The sequence below is a fragment of the Lipotes vexillifer genome, unplaced genomic scaffold (genome assembly GCF_000442215.2).
Source record: "Lipotes vexillifer unplaced genomic scaffold, Lipotes_vexillifer_v1.1 scaffold83, whole genome shotgun sequence".
Taxonomy (NCBI): domain Eukaryota; kingdom Metazoa; phylum Chordata; class Mammalia; order Artiodactyla; family Lipotidae; genus Lipotes; species Lipotes vexillifer.
The window spans coordinates 2,620,447-2,640,280 of NW_006799780.1; the positions used below are offsets into that span (position 1 = coordinate 2,620,447).

General features: G+C 42.6%; 1 protein-coding gene across 1 annotated transcript in view; it reads left to right on the plus strand.

Moving 5' to 3' along the window:
* Positions 1 to 810: 810 nt before the first annotated feature.
* CMYA5 (cardiomyopathy associated 5) overlaps positions 811 to 19,834 on the plus strand; it is a 113,904-nt gene continuing 94,880 nt past the window's right edge. Inside the window, 1 exon segment of the mRNA XM_007471973.1 lies at positions 811 to 971. Coding sequence (XP_007472035.1) covers positions 811 to 971 — 161 coding nt within the window.

Below are 19,834 nucleotides of genomic sequence, written 5' to 3' on the forward strand. Positions count from 1 at the left end.
TAGGGAAAATTATTCCTCTTCAAAGTTTTAAGATTTGTGGAGATAAAAGTTTCCTGGCTGAATAATCCAGGGGTCACTGAGGAAGAGAATACACAATATTGATTTGCTAATATAAAAGGAGCCAATACTGAACAATGGTTCAAAACTGGGCTTTTGAAATGGGCAGACTGTTTCCCATTGGGTCACTTTACTAGCAAAAGGAGACCTTGAGCAAGCTAGGTACCCAAGCTCTTCTGATCCTGTTTTCTCATTTATAAAACCAGCATCTTAGTTAAACCTACCACAGCAGAGTTGTGAGGGGAAAATTACGTGTGCCTGAACTAGTAGTAAGTGTTCTGCTCTATAAAAGGGAGTAGTTATTTGGTTGGGACAAGGGCCCATCGAGTAGCTCAGTTCTGCTCCAAACCTGAAGCCTACCAAACCCACTCTAGAGGGAAAGGAAGCCGGGGGGCTGTGTGCCTTTCCTCCTCCCAACTCCCGGATGCAGCGGGAGCCTGCGCCCCTCGGAGTGGTGCTCTCCAGTTGCCCAAAGGGCCCGCCAGGGACCCGCCTAAATTGGGGCGGGAAGGGCTGCGGGAAGTTAGACGCGCGGGGAAGAGGAGACGCCGAGCCCGGGCCCCAGAAGCTCAGTGGTGAAACTTTCTGACGCCTTCTATTTAAAGTCGCGGGGCTCGCCCGCCCCCAGGAGGGAACCCGAGCCGCCCCGCCGGGACAGGGCAGGGCCGGGCCGGGCCGGAGGCGCCGTCAGAGGGAGAACACCAGGCGCTGCGCGGGCGGTTCCGGCTCCAGCTCCGGTCCGGGAGAGGCGCGATGGCTAGCAGCGAGAGCAGCCACGCCGCGGACAGCGCCCTGGGCTCCGACGCGGACGAGGAGGTGACCCGGGGGCCGGACACTGAGGAGGAGTCGGGGGGCGAGGAGGACGAGACGGCCGCGGAGTCGGAGTCGGAGCCGGAGCCGGAGCCGGACGCCAGGTAGCGTGGGCCCCTCGCTCCGGGCCCGCAGCCAGGCGCGCGCCGCCCGGGCCGGGAGGGCGGCAGCGAGGCTGGGCGGGTGCTGCGCGGGGGAAACGCCGCACCCTTCCTTTCCCTTTTTTTAAGCGCTGAGGTTCATTTCGCTCGAGCTAAGCACTTTCTCTCTGGGGGCGCTGCCTTGGGAAGAACTTGAAGGTGAAGGTGCTCGCTGTCAGCTGGAGTGACAGGCCCGGCTGGAGCAGCAAAATTCATCCCTCCCCATCCCCCCTTCCGCCCTCATTACCACCCCCTGCCCCCAGCCGGCTCCTTGTGACTTGCTGCTGCTCTTGTTTATTCCTGGGGATTTACTTCGTGTCCTGCCGAACTGCAGACTTGCGCAGAAATGCTTACATTTGGCCCAAAGCCTAGGAACAATCTTGAAAGCCTGAGCTAGAGGAGAAGAGGGTATGGGGTGGGGTGGAGGCCGAGAAGCCGCTCTGGAAACTTCAAAGGACTGAAAGTCTCCTGGATGCCCAGCACCGACCTAGGTTGCTAGAAGAGGACATAATTTTGGTACAAACGCCCATACATTCTTTGGAGAAAAGAAGCATGAATTTCAGTCAGCCCTGTTATTAAAATTATGCTTTTTTTTTTTTTTTGGGTCTCAAACATCGACATTACATGTGAATACAATTAGGTAATAACTATACACAAATGTGAGTCTCCCTGCCTCCCTTCTTTCCTGTAGGCCCTAAAATGAGAATAGCAGGAATCATCTCCTCTCGATTTGGATTTGTTTTTACCTTTCCTTGTTCTCTTTGAGTATGGGGGTGGGGGTAGGGTGTTTGTTTTTAGCTTTAGGTTTTTTGTTTGTTTTTCGGTTTGTTAGTCAGTTATGTCCCTTCCTAAATCTATTAATATCAGTAGAAAGGCTTTGTAGGTGACAGATGGTTGTGCAGCACTGCAGAGCGCCCATCTTACCCAACGTTAAAAGTGCCAAAGACAGCAGAGCTGAAGCTGAAACAGCCCACAGAGGGGCATTGATTAGGGTGAACTGTCAGTCAGATAAGAAGTCTGGAATATCGGTCAGATATTTACCAAGTGGGGAGCAGGCACAGTCCCTGCCCTCAAAGACTTTATGGAAGAAGTTAGGAAGCAATATGGGGACCATGAGACAACGTGCTGAATACACGAGAGGGGAGGGAAGGACAGACCATGGTACTGTGGAAGGTCAGAAGAGTGTGTAGATCTGCGGCTGCCTTCAAAAGTAGTGGGCATGACTTAGGCCCTGGAGAATGGGCAAGAATTGCAGAAAGGAGATGCAGAAAAGAAGGCACCTGTGGGAGACGGAACAGGAGTAGGGACCTGTGATTCCTGGGCAGTACTGAGAAGGGGAAGTCTGTCAATCCAGCCTTTTCCTTTAATGGCATCCAGGATCCTCATATCCTTTTGCCCAAGCAAAATTTGCACCCCTGCCACCCAAGAATCTGAAAACTCGTTTACTCTAAAATGTGAGCAGCTGATAGAGATTCAAAATACCACTTTGGGGTTGTGTTGCCCTTTGCCAAAGGTCAAGATCTTCAGGTAAAGGCATAATTTATCTGCAGTAAAATGTCAGCCTGCTCTGACTACAGATGATAAGGTGGACACCCAGGCCAAGCATCGGAATGTGGAGTGGAGGAAAACATGGGGGAAGAGGTAGATGGTGGTGGTGGAGGCCTTGAAAACCATTCCAATTTAAAAAATTTTGGATTTGATGACATGGGTAACAAGAAATCAGTAAACTTCTGGAAAGGATTTAGGAGAACAGATTGGTGTCATTGAGAAAGGAGACTGACAGGCAGATTGGAAAGTTGTGTTTGGGGAGGGCTCAGAGCAGAGAGGCAGCAGCAGAGAGAAGGAAGGGAGATATGTAGGGATTGCTCCATGGTGGGGCAAGGGTAAGGGAGGTGGCAGCTGTAGGCTCTTTCAGGAGAGAGGTTTCTGTTGGCAGGAACTCCTCTGGGAAGTGGGAGTTCTTGAATGTCTTCTAACCTCAAAGTGTGATCAGAAACCAAACCATTTTGGTGGGCGTGAGTTTACAAATATGGCCTAAAGTTCTTCTTTCTTCTGAGACTAGAGGTGAGAGCTTCGAATATTCTCTAATTTATGGGAAGGAAGAATGATGAGACATTCTTCCTCTCAGATCTTCCATCCAAGTTTTACAGTTAAAAGAGGGGTCACTCCGTGCCAGGCTCAGTTCTCGTTTTAAATCCTCCCAGCAGCGCCGTGAGGTAACTGTCCTGTTATACGTGAGGAAACCGAGGCTTTACGTAATTTACTGAGGGTATAAGGCAAGTAAATGTAAGAACCAAGATGTGAGCCTCTGTCTGTTTACTCCCAGCCACTGCTAGACTTCCACACCTCCCTTCTTTTGGAGGAAAGACACTTTCTTACTGTAGGGGAAACTTGAATGGCTCCAACTAAATTCTATACGGAAAGGTTATTGGAGGAAAGGGAAAGACCTTTTATTCACTATTCTGAATAATAATGGGAGTTTTCCTCTTCTTGAATGGAAAAGTTGTCTCTGTGTTTCCTCAAAGATCAGAACTATTTGCAGAAGTCGAATTACAGACTGATTTTTTTTTTTTAGTTGAGAGGCATGAAAGTAACATGAAAGTAACTGAATGGAAATAGCTTAAGTAATAATAACAGAATGATTGATTATGGCATCTCTTTTGGTATTATTAAGCCATTGTTAAAATGTTATTTATGATTTCTAACATTATGGGAAGTGCATATATTGAATTTGAAAAAAAGTTCATTTTATAATTTAGAATGATCTCACTATAAAATAAAGTATGTATTGGAAAAAGGCTTAAAAGGTTAATAAAGCTTAGCATAATAAAGGTTATAGTAACTTTTATTAACCTTAAGGTTAAAAAAAGGTTAATAGTCATTGTCTTTGAGTGATGGGATAATGGTCAACTAAACTTTTTTCTTTAACTATATTTTTTGGTTTTTCTATAATGAACAGATAGTGCACTTTATTATCAGAAAAAAACTTCACTTTTAAAAACTCAAAAGGTACAAAGCGTCATCCGCTTGTGCATCTTTTCTTTGTTCTTCCAGCAATAATATATAGAATTATCTATAGCCACCTTTCTGAGTCAAGGAAAAAAATCAGCTTTAATTGTAAAGTGCAGGGAAGCTCACCATTATACATGCCAGTATTTGTATTAGATTAGAGAACTACTCTTCTGATGTATCATTCAGTGATATGAATATCATTGGCATGAAGAGTCCTGAGTGGCAACCCTGTTTTCCATTCCATCATGGGCAAATCCCCCATCCTCTCTGAGCTCCATATTTCTCATCTCTAAATTGGGATACTTTTACAGATTTATAAAAAGGGATAACTAGTGATAATTCCTAATTCATAGGTTGTCATAGGATTAAATAAACTATGTGAACATGTGTAAGAGTGCTTGGCCTTTAGTAGGTTACCGGTAAGTTTTAATTTCTTTACATCCCTTCAGGTGAATCATTACTAGCAGCCAAGCTACCTCTGCCCACCATTCATCAATGAGGGGAGAGTGATGGCTCCATTTTCAGTATGAGAAATGGTCCTATTCCACTTTGGCTTTCCTGTGTTCCTTCATTCACTAAACATTCATGGAATGCCTACTCATTGCCAAGGACCATGCTGGGGATACAAACATTACTAAGACTCCATTACTGTCCTCAAGATAGTCACATTCTAGGTGGAGAAACAGAAAAATGTAATTATGTCATTAACTGTTATAAGAGATATAAGGAAGAAAAGGTCTGTATGAAACACCTCAAAGTAGGCAGCAAGTCCTGGGGTGTATCCTGCCGGGAAGGATGGGGGAAGACTTCATCCAGGGCCTTTGGAGCAGGGTCTTCAATCATAATGAAGTGCCCGGAGGGCTCATTGTTTGTGGATATAAGAAAAAGATTTTCATGTTGCTAAAACTTCATACAAAAGTTGTATGTAAAAAGCATCTCTATAAAACCTGCAGGATTTGAGAGCTGGGAGAGGCTATAGAAACATCCTTTCCCACCCAATCCTTTTACAGATTCAGCAACTGAGTTTCAGGGGACGTTTGTTCAAAGTCACACAACTTTTTAGCGGTAGAATTAGGACTAGATCCCAGTGTCTGGACTCCAGTCTATGTTCATTTGTTTATTCATTCAACAACTACTTATTGAACTCCTACTATGTGTCAGGCACTTTCTAGGCACAAAGGATACAGCAGTGAACAAAATGAACCAAGTCCCTGCCCTCCTGGGAGTGGCTTTCCAGGTTGGGGAGACAAATAAACAAATATGTAGTATGTCAGGTGGCAATCAGTGATATGAGGACAAGTACAGCAGCTAAGGGTTATACTGTTTTGGATCAGGTGGTGAAGAAAGCCTCTGTGATGAGGTGACATTTGAGCAGAGACTGAAGGAATGAGTATTCTAGGCAAAGAGGAGAGCTGGTGCAAGGGCGCTGAGGCAGGACTGTGTGTGGCTTATTTGAGGAACCCAAGAGCAGAGTAAATAAGGGGGGAGTGATGAGAAACGAGTCTAAGAGGTGGTTGGGTTGCAAATCATGTAGGACTTTGCAGGCCATGGTAAGGGCTTCTGATTGTATTCAGAGTAAAACAGGAATTTGGGTTCTGCCTACCATACCACTCAGGGTGAAAAAAAGAAAAGAAAACCACGGTGATTGCATTATCCCATTAAATAGCGCCTATACTCTTGTGTACTCATTGAACACCTGTTGGGTGCCCAACACTGTACCAAATGTTTCAGGCTTATGGTCTCCTGTATGGAGGGAGATACGTAAATAGACATCCATGATTTTTGTATTTTTCTGACTGTAGTCCAACGAAGCCTGACTCTTTTGGTCTTTCCCACAGATCACTTGGAAATTTTTCAGAATTTTTGTTTTGGATCTTTTCTGCTGGTCAATTTTAATTCCTCTGTTTAAGCACAGAGGTTTTTGCTACAAGAGTGCCCAAATCTTAAAAATCATGTTCATTTGCAGCTTTGCCAGTGCCTGTATAAAAAAGGTCTGCCTAAGCTGATAGAATTAAACTTATTAGTGACATTTACGTTTAATCATTGTAAGAAAGAAACCTATTGGAAGGTGAGGGGAGTTTGTAAATGGTTTTTGTTATCAGTATGGAGCAGTCTGTTGCCATATGTCTATTTATATGATGTCTCTCACTTCTGTGCTTACCTAGGTGTTTTGACAAGGGTGTTATTTGAGACAGCCCTCTTTTGAGGTCAGTGGAAAAAGCTGAGATGGGAGGGGTGACTACTTAGGATGCCAGAGACTGAGGGAGGAGAGAAGATAAAGCAGAGGCTCTTGGAGCCAGGAATTAAAGAGCTATTTAATTGTTGGCTGCATGGGTATTACATGCCCTTGGTGAGACTTTGACTCCGTATAGGGAACTACAGCAAGAGTTGGATTTTTCTTCTTTAAAACAGCAAACCTACCAAAATGTGGGACATTTTAACTGGTAGAATTTTGCCAAAAAAAAAAAAAAAAAGGGTCTTATATTCCCTGGATATTCTGAACCTAGGCTCAGTGAAAGCCTTGACTCAATTTGGACAAAGGAACCAAATTCCCCTTCCTTCCTACCAAAAGAGAGAATCAGGTATAAGAGACTGGATGTGGTTTGTACCTGAAATAGTAATCTTTGATGTAGCCCAGTATTATCCAATATTTTTATTGGATAATAAAATAATTACAATGTGAACCACATATATAATTTATAATTTTCTAACAGCTACATTAAAAAAGTAAAAAGAAACAGGTGAAATTAATTTTAATAATGTTTATTTAACTCAATATCCCAAGTAGTATCATTTCAACATATGATCAATATAAAAACTATTAATGGGATATTTTACATTTTTGTGTGCAAAGTCTTTGAAATTTGATGTATGTTTTTTACAGTACGTCTCAATTCTTCTTCCCCACCCCCAGGCTACATTTCAAGTGCTCAATAGCCACATGTGGCTAGTGGCTACCATATTGGACAATACAGGCCTGATAATACCTAGAAATCCATTAACTTCACTGGAATGCAGAGAACTGTTCCACTGATAATGAGTTCTATATGCTTGGCCCTATGCAAGGCACCAGAGACATAAGAGTGGTTGGATGGCACAGTTCCTTCTTAAGGAGCTCACAGCCTGGTGAGGGGAAGCAGGTAACTCCAACATAATGTCATAGCACTACACTAAGGATATTAACAAGGGAACAGAGAAAAGAAGTATATTCTTCTTAAAATGAAAATTAGAAAGATTTTTCAGAGGTGATACTCCAGCTGGGCAGAAAGATATTCCAGACACAATATGTGATTAGATATTCTTTAGTTCCTGGTTCCAGCTCCTGTGCTAATTACTGCTCTGTTTGAGCTTTCTTTTTCTCATCCAGAATCACTCAGAATTTCCAGGACTGGGAATATTTGTTGAATTAATAAGTGAATGGCATGAATAAATGAGTGAATGAATGAGCAGGTGAATATCAAGTCATCCAGATTCCCTTGAGAAGCAAATTTAGTTGGGATGCTGAACCTGTTAGATTAGGTAGAATTTCATTAGTTGCTGACCATTCATTTTCCAGGGATTGACAATAGCCAGAGACTGGAAACACAATAGGTTGGAGGGGACAGTGATAAGTACTGAGGGATTGTTCAATTAGGATGTCTGTGGTTATCATTCCCACCTTCTGTGACTCATTGGGAAGCCTCCCCTAGACTGACCCTTGAGCCAGATCAGAGATGGACAGATAAGAATAGGCTTTGCATTTTGCCCAGAGAAAAGTCCTCTATTAAGGCAACTGGAGTGTATTCAGTTCCAAAACTCTACATTCTAGTCTGATAAAGTCCAAGATATGTGGGAGGGTTAATTGATGCTACCAAACTCTAAATGCTCAAAGCCCTCTCATGGAGCCATTACTATGCTTTCTTAGTTTGGGTACACTTCTCTTAAAAAAAAAAATCCACAGCTAAACAGAAATTTTCCTCACAAATTTCCTCTTATTGACTGAGTTCACTAGGGCACTTAAAATTGTTGACTTGTAAATAAAATGAATTTCCTCCTGTTATGACTTCATTAAATTAACATTTATTAAGTGGAACATAGGGTGCCAGATGGTGAGCATGAGTAGCAGTTCAACAAAAGACCACAAGAGAAATTGAACTAGAGAAGTTTACTACACACAAGTCCTGGAGGAAATGTACGGCATACCTCAAGGGGCCATACAGGGAGGTCAAGGCAGAGTGAGTACAGGCAAAGGGAGAGGCAAAACCTGGCACACATGCCTTTATTAGGGTCTATGTGTGGAATTCTTGGGGGTTCTTGGGCTAAGGCTGCATCAGTCAATTCAAACCAAAATGTATGGGATTTTGGTAAATTTCACAGGGGTCTTACCTAAGGGGCGCACAGGGGAAGACGATGGAAGGTGAGGGAGACTATTGATCATAAAAACTGTTGGGGAAGTCAATCAGGAGCTTACTGTGAGGACTGTCTCTGGGACATGTTCTTGCATGAGGAGGCTGTTGTCAGTTTAAGGCCCCTGCAGGCCACTTGGTCCAACAAAATGAATGCCAGAGCAGCAATGCCACCATGTTGCTTAGCTAAATTCGAGACACCTCCAATTTCAGAAATGTACCTACTAAAAGAAAAGAGGCTTATTCATTCAACAGATATTTGTTGAGGGCCTACTGTGTGCGAAACAAAGTAAATTAAATCTAGAATGAGTGAAGAAAACAGAGTTCCTAATCTTTAGAGTTTAGGCTCGAGAGGGCAGGCATTAGACAAATAATCTCACAAGTAATTAGTTGAGGCAAATGCATTGGTAAAATGAATTGGGCCTGGGGAGCAGAGGCAGGGTTCTGCTAGGATCCCGGTCCTTCAAGTCCCAGTCTCTGAGGCCTCCTTGCTCCTTCCTCTGGGAGTTTTCTGTTGGTCTCCGTGTCATCTTGCTAGCAACTTCTCTATCTGCCTACAACAGGAGGTTTCACTGCCCTGTAGTACAAATATTGCTGGAAGGCCTGGCTGCTGATGACACTTATCCTAGACAGGACTTTAGCATCATCTCCCTGACCTGTTTATGCTTCTGATGAGTGAACAGAGACCCAGAGAAGGAAGGGGAACTGACATCAACTCAAGGAATAGCTAGTCTGTTCCAAGCATGGTCACTTGTTGGTTTGGTCTATTTTCACAATAGCTCTATGATATATACATTGTTTTCATTCCCATTTTATGGAAGAGAAAATGGAGACTTAGCAATCTTGAGTAATTTACCTAATGTCAGATGGCTAGTAAGTATGCTAGGATTCTAACCCTAGTCTAATGGCAGAGCCAGTCCTGGAACACTCATGAGTTCAGTGCTCATCACCAGATCTAACACACATCTGGTGTTTATTAGCCAATTTCTTTCTTTTTTTGAGCATAAATTTACTTTTAAAAAACAATTTTTTTGATTTATTTCTGATTTTAAAACCAAAACATAAAAGCCCCAGACAATCTATGTAGTAGCTAATCCTGACCAGCACCTCAGCTATATTAAGTTTCCTAATGTGTAATAGGGAGAGTAGGTCTTATGTTTAAAAATAGATGTTAGAAAAAAAAAAAAAAAAGATGTTAGGCAATCCTGTGTGCTTGAGTTTTAATAAGGTCAAACATAACAACACCAAAATAACTTCTCTGCATGCTCTATGGGCTCATATGATAAATGTTCAATAGGTATTTACTTATAATATCTATAAAATTCAGATCCTCTGTTTAAAAGACAGAATTTGTATGATTTATCATGGTACACTCTGAAGTTTTCATATCTAGTATTTTTTTTTTTTAAGAGAGAATGAAGAGAAGAGAGTGAGACAGCAGTCTGTCTCCTCTTAGAGTTTTGGAATGTCCGAGAAGGACAGTTTTGGAATGTCCAGTAAAGTCTCTCTTCATCTAGCACCATTTTGGGTATAAACCAGATTGCAATGCAAAAACACTTGATAGGATTGAAAAGACCTGGGTTATCATCCTGGCTCTGCCATTTACCAACTGTGTGACTTGGGGCAAGATAGCCTCTCTGCATCTTTACCATGGCTTCTAAGGCCCTACCTGACCTGATTACTTCTCAGCTTCTCTCATACCCTTCCTCTACTACATTCCAGCCACACTGGCTTTTTTCTGAACCTCCTGTGTGCTGTGCTAAGCCTGTCCCTGAATCCAGGTCTTCGCTCTTGCTGTTTTCTCTCCCTGGAACACTTTCCCTAAATCCACCCTTCACGTTTCGGTGGAAATGCCACCTTCTTAAAGAGGCTTTCTGCAACCATCCTGCCTAATGGGCTTTCTTCACATCTTTCACTATCGCATTGTTCACTGTTTCACATTCCTCTTCATGGCACCTATCACTGTCTGAAATGGTATCTTTTTGTGTATTTATTGTTTATTGCCACCACTAGAGTGGAAGCTGCATGAGGGCGGCGTCCTTGCTTCTCTTCTCTGCTACGTCTCCAGCAGCTAGAACACAGTGTCAGGCACACAGTAGGTGCTTAAGAAATGGTTAAGTGCATAAGTGGTTGGATTGCAACACAAAATGTTTCATTCTAGGATCTCAGGTTTCCTTCTGTCAGATCAATACCACTCTTCAACACCTTGTTCTTAGGTGCCAAAGCAAGGACATGGAGAATGAGAACTGAGAGTGGTCTTTGAATTTGGAAAATGCAAGTCAACAGAGAGAGATTAATGACATTGAAATGTAAATGCCTTTGATAAGGTTAATAGCTTAAACCTATCAGCATCTGTTTTAGATTGAATTCCCTTTGGAACAAATCCCTTCAAATATAGGATCTAAGAGACTCTCCTGGGAGAAGAGGGAACCTGGAAGGGGAAATGAGTGCTTAGAAGAGGTGTGAGAGGGCACTAAGGGCAGACTGGCACTATAGCTGCACCCCTATCTATGCTGCACAGAGGCGGGAGCTAGGAAACTGCAGAAAACAACTTTCTCCAAACCCTTGGCCTCAGATCACTAACAGCCCCGGGAGGCAGTGATATTCTTATTTCCTTGACTTCTTAGAGACTCCAGGATACAAAAGAGGCATGGGGGTGGGGAGAAAGCATACACAAAGTTAACAGTGTTGATATCTGAACTAAAATTGCCTGATAACCGAATGTGTAGTTCAATTGGCCTGAAACTGCACAACTCACGCTGGGACTTGAACCCACAGGCCAGGACTCAAACCCAGCCAAATTGGGACTTGAACCCAGATTGGGACTTGAACCCAGTCTTTTATTTATTTATTTTTTTGGCTGCGTTGTGTCTTCATTGCTGCGCTCGGGCTTTCTCTAGTTGCGGTGAGCGGGGACTACTCTTCATTGTGGTGCATGGGCTTCTCATTGTGGTGGCTTCCCTTGTTGCGGAGCACGGGCTCTAGGCACGTGGGCTTCAGTAGTTGCGGCACGTGGGCTCAGTAGTTGCACCATGCGGGCTTCAGTAGTGGTGGCTTGTGGTCTCTAGAGTGCAGGCTCAGTAGTTGAGGCGCATGGGCTTAGTTGCTCTGCAGCATGTGGGATCTTCCCAGACCAGGGATCGAACCTGTGTCCCCTGCATTGGCAGGCAGATTCTTAACCACTGCACCACGAGGGAAGTCCCCCACTCTCTTTTAGTTGAGATTGCACATCTGGTCTCAGGACTTACTGAAGTTCAGGTTCTTTATGTCTCAGTGCAGAAGGAATTCAGCCAGGGGCAAAGTTATAGGTAAGAAGTAAATTTATTGAGAGAGATACACACTCCATGGACAGAATGCAGTCCATCTCAAAAGGTGAGAGTGACCCCAAAATATGGGGTGGTTAGTTTTTATGGGCTGGGTAATTTCATAGGCTAATGAATGGGAGGATTATTCCACCTATCTTGGAGAAAGGGCAGAGATTTCCAGAATTTGACCACTGCCCACTTTTTGGCCTTTTTGTTTTGTTTTTGTTTTTAAAAAATTTTTATTAGCGTATAGTTGCTTTACAATGTTGTGTTAGTTTCTGCTGTACAGCAAAGTGAATCAGCTATATGTATACATATATCCCCTCTTTTATGGATTTCCTTCCCATTTAGGTCACCACAGAGCACTGAATAGAGTTCCCTGTGCTAGCAGGTTCTCATTAGTTATCTATTTTATACATAGTATCAAGTATCAATAGTGTATATATGTCAATCCCAATCTCCCAATTCATTCCACCCCCTCCTTCCCCCTTGGTATCCATACATTTGTTCTCTACGTCTGTGTCTCTATTTCTGCTTTGTAATAAGATTGTCTATACCAGTTTTTTCAGATTCCACATATACCTGTTAATATACAATATTTGTTTTTCTCTTTCTGACTTACTTCACTCTGTATGACAGTCTCTAGGTCCGTCCATGTCTCTACAAATGACCCAATTTTGTTCCTTTTTATGCCTGAGTAATATTCCATTGTATATATATATGTACCACATCTTCTTTATCCATTCCTCTGTTGATGGACATTTATGTTGTTTCCGTGTCCTGGCTATTGTAAATAGTGCTGCAATGAACACTGGGGTGCATGTGTCTTTTTGAATTATGGTTTTCTCTGGGTATATGCCCAGTATGGTCAGCCTCGGAACTGTGAGGGCGCTGGTGAGTGTGTCATTTAGCATGCTAATGTAGTACAGTGAACATATAGTGAGGCTCAAGGTCTACCGGGAGTCGAATCTTCTGCCATCTTGGACCTAGTTGGTTCTAACCAGTTTATGTTGCATCCTCAAGGGTTGTGTCATTCTTTTTTTTTTTTTTTTTTTTTTTGCGGTACACGGGCCTCTCACTGTTGTGGCCTCTCCCATTGCGGAGCACAGGCTCCAGACGCGCAGGCTCAGCGGCCATGGCTCACGGGCCCAGCCGCTCCGCGGCATGTGGGATCTTCCCGGACCGGGGCACGAACCCATGTCCCCTGCATCGGCAGGCAGACTCTCAACCACTGCGCCACCAGGGAAGGCCCCAGTCAGTGTTTTGAGTTGCAATAGAAACTGTGACCGATTTAAGCAGAAAATGACTTTATTCAAAAGATGTTGATAGCTCACAGAATTGTGAGAATTGTTGAAATGTAGGTTTATTGTAGCCAGGAACAATTCTTAAAACCATGCCTCAGAACTGGTCTGCTGGACTATACAACACAATTATAAAAAGACAAATAACCCAATTTAAAAATGAGCAAAGGATCTGAATCAACAGTTCTCCAAGGAAGATATACAAATGTCCAATGAGCACATGAAAAGATGCTCACCACCATTAGCTCTCAGGGAAATGCAAATCAGAGCCACAATAAGACACCACTTCACACCTGCTAGGGTGACTATAATCAAAAAGACAAATAATAACAAGTGTTGGTGAGGATATGGAAAAATCAGAATCCCCATACACTGCTAGTGGGAATGTAAAATGGTGCAACTGCTTTGAGAAACAACCTGGCAGTTCCTCAGACAGTTAAAGTTACCATATGACCCAGCAATTCCACTCCTAGGTATATCGTGAAAAGAAATGAACATGTATGTCCACATAAAAACTTGTACACAAGTGTTCCTAGCAGCATTATTCATAATAGCCAAAAAGTGGAAACAACGGAAATGTCCATCAACTACTGAATGGATAAAAAAAAGTACATTCATACAATGGAATATTATTCAGCCATAAAAAGGAATGAAATACTGATTCTTGCTACAACATGGATGAACCCTGAAAACAGTATGCTATGTGAAAGAAGGCAGACACAGAGGATCACATTGTATATTTCCATTTATATAAAATGTCCAGAAATAGGCAAATCTTTAGAGACAGAAAGTAGATTAGTGTTTACTTAGAGCTGGGAGGGAGATAGGGGGAGGAATTAGGGGATGTTGCTTAAGGGGTGTGGGGTTAATTTTGGGGTGATGAAAATGTTTTAAACTTGATTGTGGTGATGGTTGCACAATTCTGTGAATATACTAAAAGCCAGTGAATTATACACTTTAAGTGGGTGAATTGTATGGTATGTGAATTATATCGCAATAAAGCTGTTTTTGTTTTTTTTTTTAAGTTCTCTGGTAAGGAAACAGTTGTCATTACTGTTGGGCACTAGATGTCATAGTTTATACTATTTCCACTTCCATACCAGCAGCTCAACATGGCATCAGCTGTAACCTCCGCTACCTTCAGAGAGAGTGAGGAACCCCACCTCCATTTCCTCCGTCACTAGCTCTCAAGTCAGTCTGTAATGGGTGTGAAGGTCATCACGAGTATCTGGCACTGTCAGATCTACCTCCTCCAGGACCCCCAAGGTGGCGAATGTACCAAATGGGAAGAGAGGTCAGAAGCTGGACAGTCAAAAAGGATGTCAGGTGTCCACTAGGACAGTATGGGGCACTGGGCTAGGCTTTCACCAGGTGTTACCTGACCCTCAGGATTTTTAACATATGATGCAGTAGATTTTGCTTTTTCTATGGATATACAACACTTTATTTAAACAGTGGAGCAAATCAACTAGTTAACATTTCCATAAGGAATTTAATTGAAAATATAACACAGAGCAATGACCAAATATACAACCATATAAGGTTGAAGTACCTTTTCCCATTAAACATCTGCTGAATCTGATTATCCCTGTTTATTCTAGCTTTGACTTTACGTTTTATGATAAAAACAAACAATTATTTCATTTAGGCCTCAGCATGGCCTATCTTACATACCTTGGTATCTCTGCTTTGGGGTTTCAAAGCCCTATTAAAATCTGTCAACTATCTGTTTGCTATTATCAGAAAATTAATTGCCTTCTAATCCTTTTAGTCTGTATAACTAGGTCAATCCTCCTGTGGAGAATTGTGCTGCAACTCACAAGGTGGGCTGCTCTGACCCTGGTCACAGGGAGAAATGAGACTCAAGTGTCAGATTCTCTTTTCTGGTAACTTAGAAATGGAGATGCGAATTCTGTTTAGCTAGTTTTAGAAGAGAAGGGTTTGAGGACAGGTCTCGACTTTTTGGAGATCTGTTCAATGTTATTTTGATCTTTTTAATAATATTTTGTCATAGAATATTGGTTGTCATGTTTTCAAAAATTATTAGTTTATTTTTCTGTTAGTTAAAAAAAAGATTTTAAATTTACATCTGTCCAAGAAGAACATTAGCTAAAATTGCTGAGCATAATTTGATGTCTGGGATGGTATCCAGAAAAAATTGCTATGTAATGCTAAATAAAAACTATCTGTCAGGGCAGGGAACCCAGAGTACAGTAGTCCCCTCTTATACACAGTGGGTATTTTCCAAGACCCCCAGTGGATGCCTGAAACCACAGGTAGTACTGAACCCTTAGGAACAGTAAGAGATTAACAACAATAACTAATAACAAAATAGAACAGTTACAACTATATATTATAACAAGTTATGTAAAACAATCCACCCAAAACAGAGCACCTACAAGGAATGACTGGCTCAGAATTCTGTGAGTACACCTTACTGTCTACCCATCTGTAAGAAAGAGAAAGCCGCTTGAACCTGTCCTGTCACCCAAAAGGGCTCCATCCTTCATCAAGGCAGGTTAGGCCAACAGCCAGAGGTGAGGTTGTGTCCCTTTTCCCATCCCTTTCTCATTGTTCTCTGGAATCTAGAGATGGGAAGAGGGAGAAGCAATAAAACACCTTTTCAGAAAGCCAGGTGCCTCTGCTTTTGTTTTTGGTGTATCGCTTAATCTCCTTGGGAACAAATTGTGTGTTACAAAAAAAACCCCTAAGAACTCCAAGGCAGTTTTTTTTTTTTTTTTTTTTTTTTTTGCGGTACGCGGGCCTCTCACTGTTGTGGGCTCTCCCGTTGCGGAGCACAGGCTCCGGACGCGCAGGCTCAGCGGCCATGGCTCACGGGCCCAGCCGCTCCGTGGCACGTGGGATCTTCCCGGACCAGGGCACGAACCCTCGTCGCCTGCATCGGCAGGCAGACTCTAAGCCACTGCGCCACCAGGGAAGCCCCAACTCCAAGACAATTTTGTAGACTCTGGGACTGAAGGTGTCATTTGGTGGCAGCTGTGTTGAGCCATGTGCAAGAGAAACAGAAGTAGCTGTGTTAGAGGAGAGAGAGACACATACACAGAGACAGAGAGACACATCCCTTGATTCCTGGTGGTTTTCCTTTTTTCTCTTCCCGGTGAGGCCTGGATACCCCTCCTGCCTGCCCTTGGATTTCATGAGACATCTCTATTTCCTTAAGATAAATCCCTTCTATTTAAGCTAGCTTGAGAGCATTTGCTTCTTAATACCACGAGTCCCTCACCTCTTAACATTTCTAACATTCTTGTTCCCCTACAGACCTTGGCTACACATGTGCCCTTCCTCAGGGCTAGTCAAAAGAACCCCCTAAAGCTGGAGTCATGCCCCACATTTCAAGAAATACTTTTTTTTCCCCACCATCAGGAATCTTTTGAACATCGATAGCCACACTATCAAAACCCAAAGCTGGCCATTGGTATATCATGACCACAACATGCCACCAGCATATTTTTTAAAACCTGTCTCAGAGATCTGAAGGAAATAATCCTTCCCATCCACATGCCTTCCCATTGCCAATATTTTAAGGTCTACCGAACATAGAGTTATAGACCTGAAGAGAAGTTTCTGATGAACTAACACCAACTTTAGCATATACCGTTCAGGTGCTGGTAGCAAAAAGCTCTTGATCAGTCTCAGTCTGACCTCAAGCATCAGAGTCCCAGAGTTTCTTTACATCTCTCCGGGAGCTGTTAAAGCCTGAGCACGCACAGTTCTCCAGAATGTACCTCTGAGAACCACTTGGCCTCTTTGAGCCTCAGACTCTGAAAGATGTAGTTGTCAGTGGGCTGGGGTAAACAAGAATATGAGTGCACAAGGAAATCACGTGTGCCTGGGACAGAGTAGAGCATGAATGAGTGTCAGTTCCCCCTCCCTTCCTTCAGTATAAATACCCTGGCTTGAGTATTTTTGTGGGTTCATACTGCCATCTCTAGCAATGCTATTCCCCAGAGAACACTCCTCACCCCACAGCTTTGTTGGGCTGTACTCCCAGATGCACAGATGACTCTCCTTGATTTGTGCTTTGTTTAAATTTTGAGGTAAAACCAGGAGTGAACTTCAACCTGGGCTGCACCTATCTCACTAGTGTCTTTTCTCTAATTTCCATGGTTGGGTTGTCAGAAAATGTCAAAGCCTTCTTGTTCATATTTGGATACATTTCAGGGTCACATTAAAATATTCTAGTCCTAAAGCCCCACTGCAGTAAGTCAGCTTTGAACCAGAATAGGGCCCGGGGTGATGTTCCTGCAGCCACAGAGATGTACAATTAGAATAGCTCTCTCAGCATAACTTTCTGAATGGCTTCTCTCTGAATTCAGGTTTCAGTGTGATCAGAGAATTAGCATTCTGGCACTAAAAAGGATTTCATTTTACATTTCTGTTTTGTTTAGGAACTGGGTGTAATCTGTCTTTGGAACACACGGTACACACTCATAGATATTGACTGAGAGACTGAGTAACGATTGAGTGATGCAAGGAAGAATAATTAGAATGCTTGTCAATTTTGCTTAGTTACACTTCCCAGAGGTAATCGTCGTTAAAGGGATGCCTTCTGCCTTCATTAATTGTAGCCTTATTCGTAAATCAAAGTGAATTTGTAGATCCTCAGAGTTTGGATTTCACAGGTTAGTTCAACACGGGAAAGGAAAAGGGAGAGAACAAACAAATGGAACTTTTGTTATTTGCCTAGTATGGAATATGATGCATTTTACACACAGCATTTCAACACAGCTGTCTTATGAAGTAAGTATTAGTCTCCCTGTTACCGTGATGACCTTCAAGCTCAGGGAAGGAAGGGGAAGTAATTCGCCCAAGCTTGCACAGCTAGTAAGTGGGAAGCGACGATTTAAACCCAGGTCTGTCTCACTGAGGTGAAAAGTGCTCTTTCCACTACTACCCAGTGCAGTCTCTGTCCCATGGGCTCAGCACTCTGTTATATTCTGTGATAATGAGGCATGATTTCTGTCTCAAGAAACTTATTGTGAAGTGGAAAACACATGGTAATACTAATGTAATAATTCAAAGTAGCAGTAAATAAACACTCTGGTAGAATTATCAGAGAAGTACTCTGCAAGCAGAGAATTCCAGTAAATCTCAAGTATTGTGGATCATCTAAGAGACAGAGCTCACTAACCTCCAGCTCAGTCACATTTCGATTTTCTAAAAACAGCTCTCGGGACAGGGCTCACATGGTACCTGGTGCTGATAGGCATGTGGGTCAGGATGGAAGGCACTTGCACAGGCCACGGATAGGAATGCAAATTAATAAACCTTTCTGGAGGGAAAATTGGCAGTGTGTATAAAAAGCCTGACAAAATAACTTTGTCTTTGACTCTCAAATTCTACTTTCTAAGGTGTTAATTCTAAGGAAACAAATGTGCAGAAAGAGCTATCTCTAAGGATGTTTGTTGTAGCTTTTTTTATAATGGCAAAAACCTGGAAACAGTCTAAATGTTCAACAACATGGTGTTGGATAAAGTGTTATATCCTGTGGTAGAATGCTAGGCTAGCCATTAAATAGGAGGTTGTAGGACAGTGGTTCTCAAAGTGTGGTCCCATTTCAGGGCATCCTCAAGGGCAAAACTGTTTTCATTGTAATACTAAGATTTGCATTTTCCACTTTCATTCTCTTGTGTGAGTTTAGAATACGTATCAAGAGGAATTTTCTTTAATATCTTTGTTTCTTTTTCCCTCTGGAATTTGAGATACTTCCTTTTATGGTGTTGGTTTTGCTGTCTGCATTTTGTTGTAGGTCAAATATTCCTTGTTTCTTCCTAGCGGTGGTGTTTGAGCCTGATGAGACTATCAGATAGGTTTTTCCGGAGTTTCTCACCTGCTGGCTCTAGCCAGGATGCTGCTGATGTGCTTTCAACTTTGTGGGAATCAGGTACCCCTGCCGCCAACCTAGCATGACAGAGTTTGATTAAAGTGTAATAACCACTGAAGGTAGAATGAGTATAAGAATGTAAGATACCCAGACAATTGCTTGGAAAGTTGAAAAGGAGAGATACAAAATTTAATTATCAATGTAGATTTTATGACCAGACTTTGTAAACTGTGTTCTTGAGAAATGAATCTTTCAGGTTGCAATTCTCCCGTATTAAGGCTGCATTGGAGAGGGAAATAAAAAATGCATTTTTAAAAAAGATAAAGTGTCCCACACAACCTTTATAGATCATTGATTTGAGAATAAAGAAAAAAATGGAGGTTGGAAAATTTTCTAAACATTTTACGTGTGCACAAAAGAACACACTTCCTAATACCACACTTGCAGAAACCATACAGTTAATGATGTTAATGAGCTATTGTCCAGAGCTGATCTAGCAAAAAATGTCTGAGGATTTGTCAGTAACTGTAACGTTATGATTAATTTTCCTTGAGGGATTATTGGCAGCATTAGTTTGGGGAGTAGATCAAAAGTCCCTGGAGGAGCACTTGGGAATGGTTGTCACTCAGTGAGAATGTTCTGGTTTAACTCCTCTCCCCTGTACATCTTGTACTCCTCTATATGTAGCACACAAGATTCTCAAGGATGTTCTCTCCATAGCTGGAGGGCGCCCTCATTGTGCCTCCAGTGGTATACCTCTGTGAGGTTGACCCAGAAAGCCCCAGAACAGCCAACCCACTGGCCCCAAAGCCTCTCTGCTGACACAGGCAGAAGTGTCCTCTCTCTGGAAGCTTCAGGGCTGGGAGGATTTTCACCCAGCCTTGCTTATTTCTCTAGTATCTGCTGGAGTGAGGCTTTGGTGTGTGTGTGTGTGTGTGTGTGTGTGTGTGTGTGTGTGTGTGTGTGTGTGTGTGTGTGT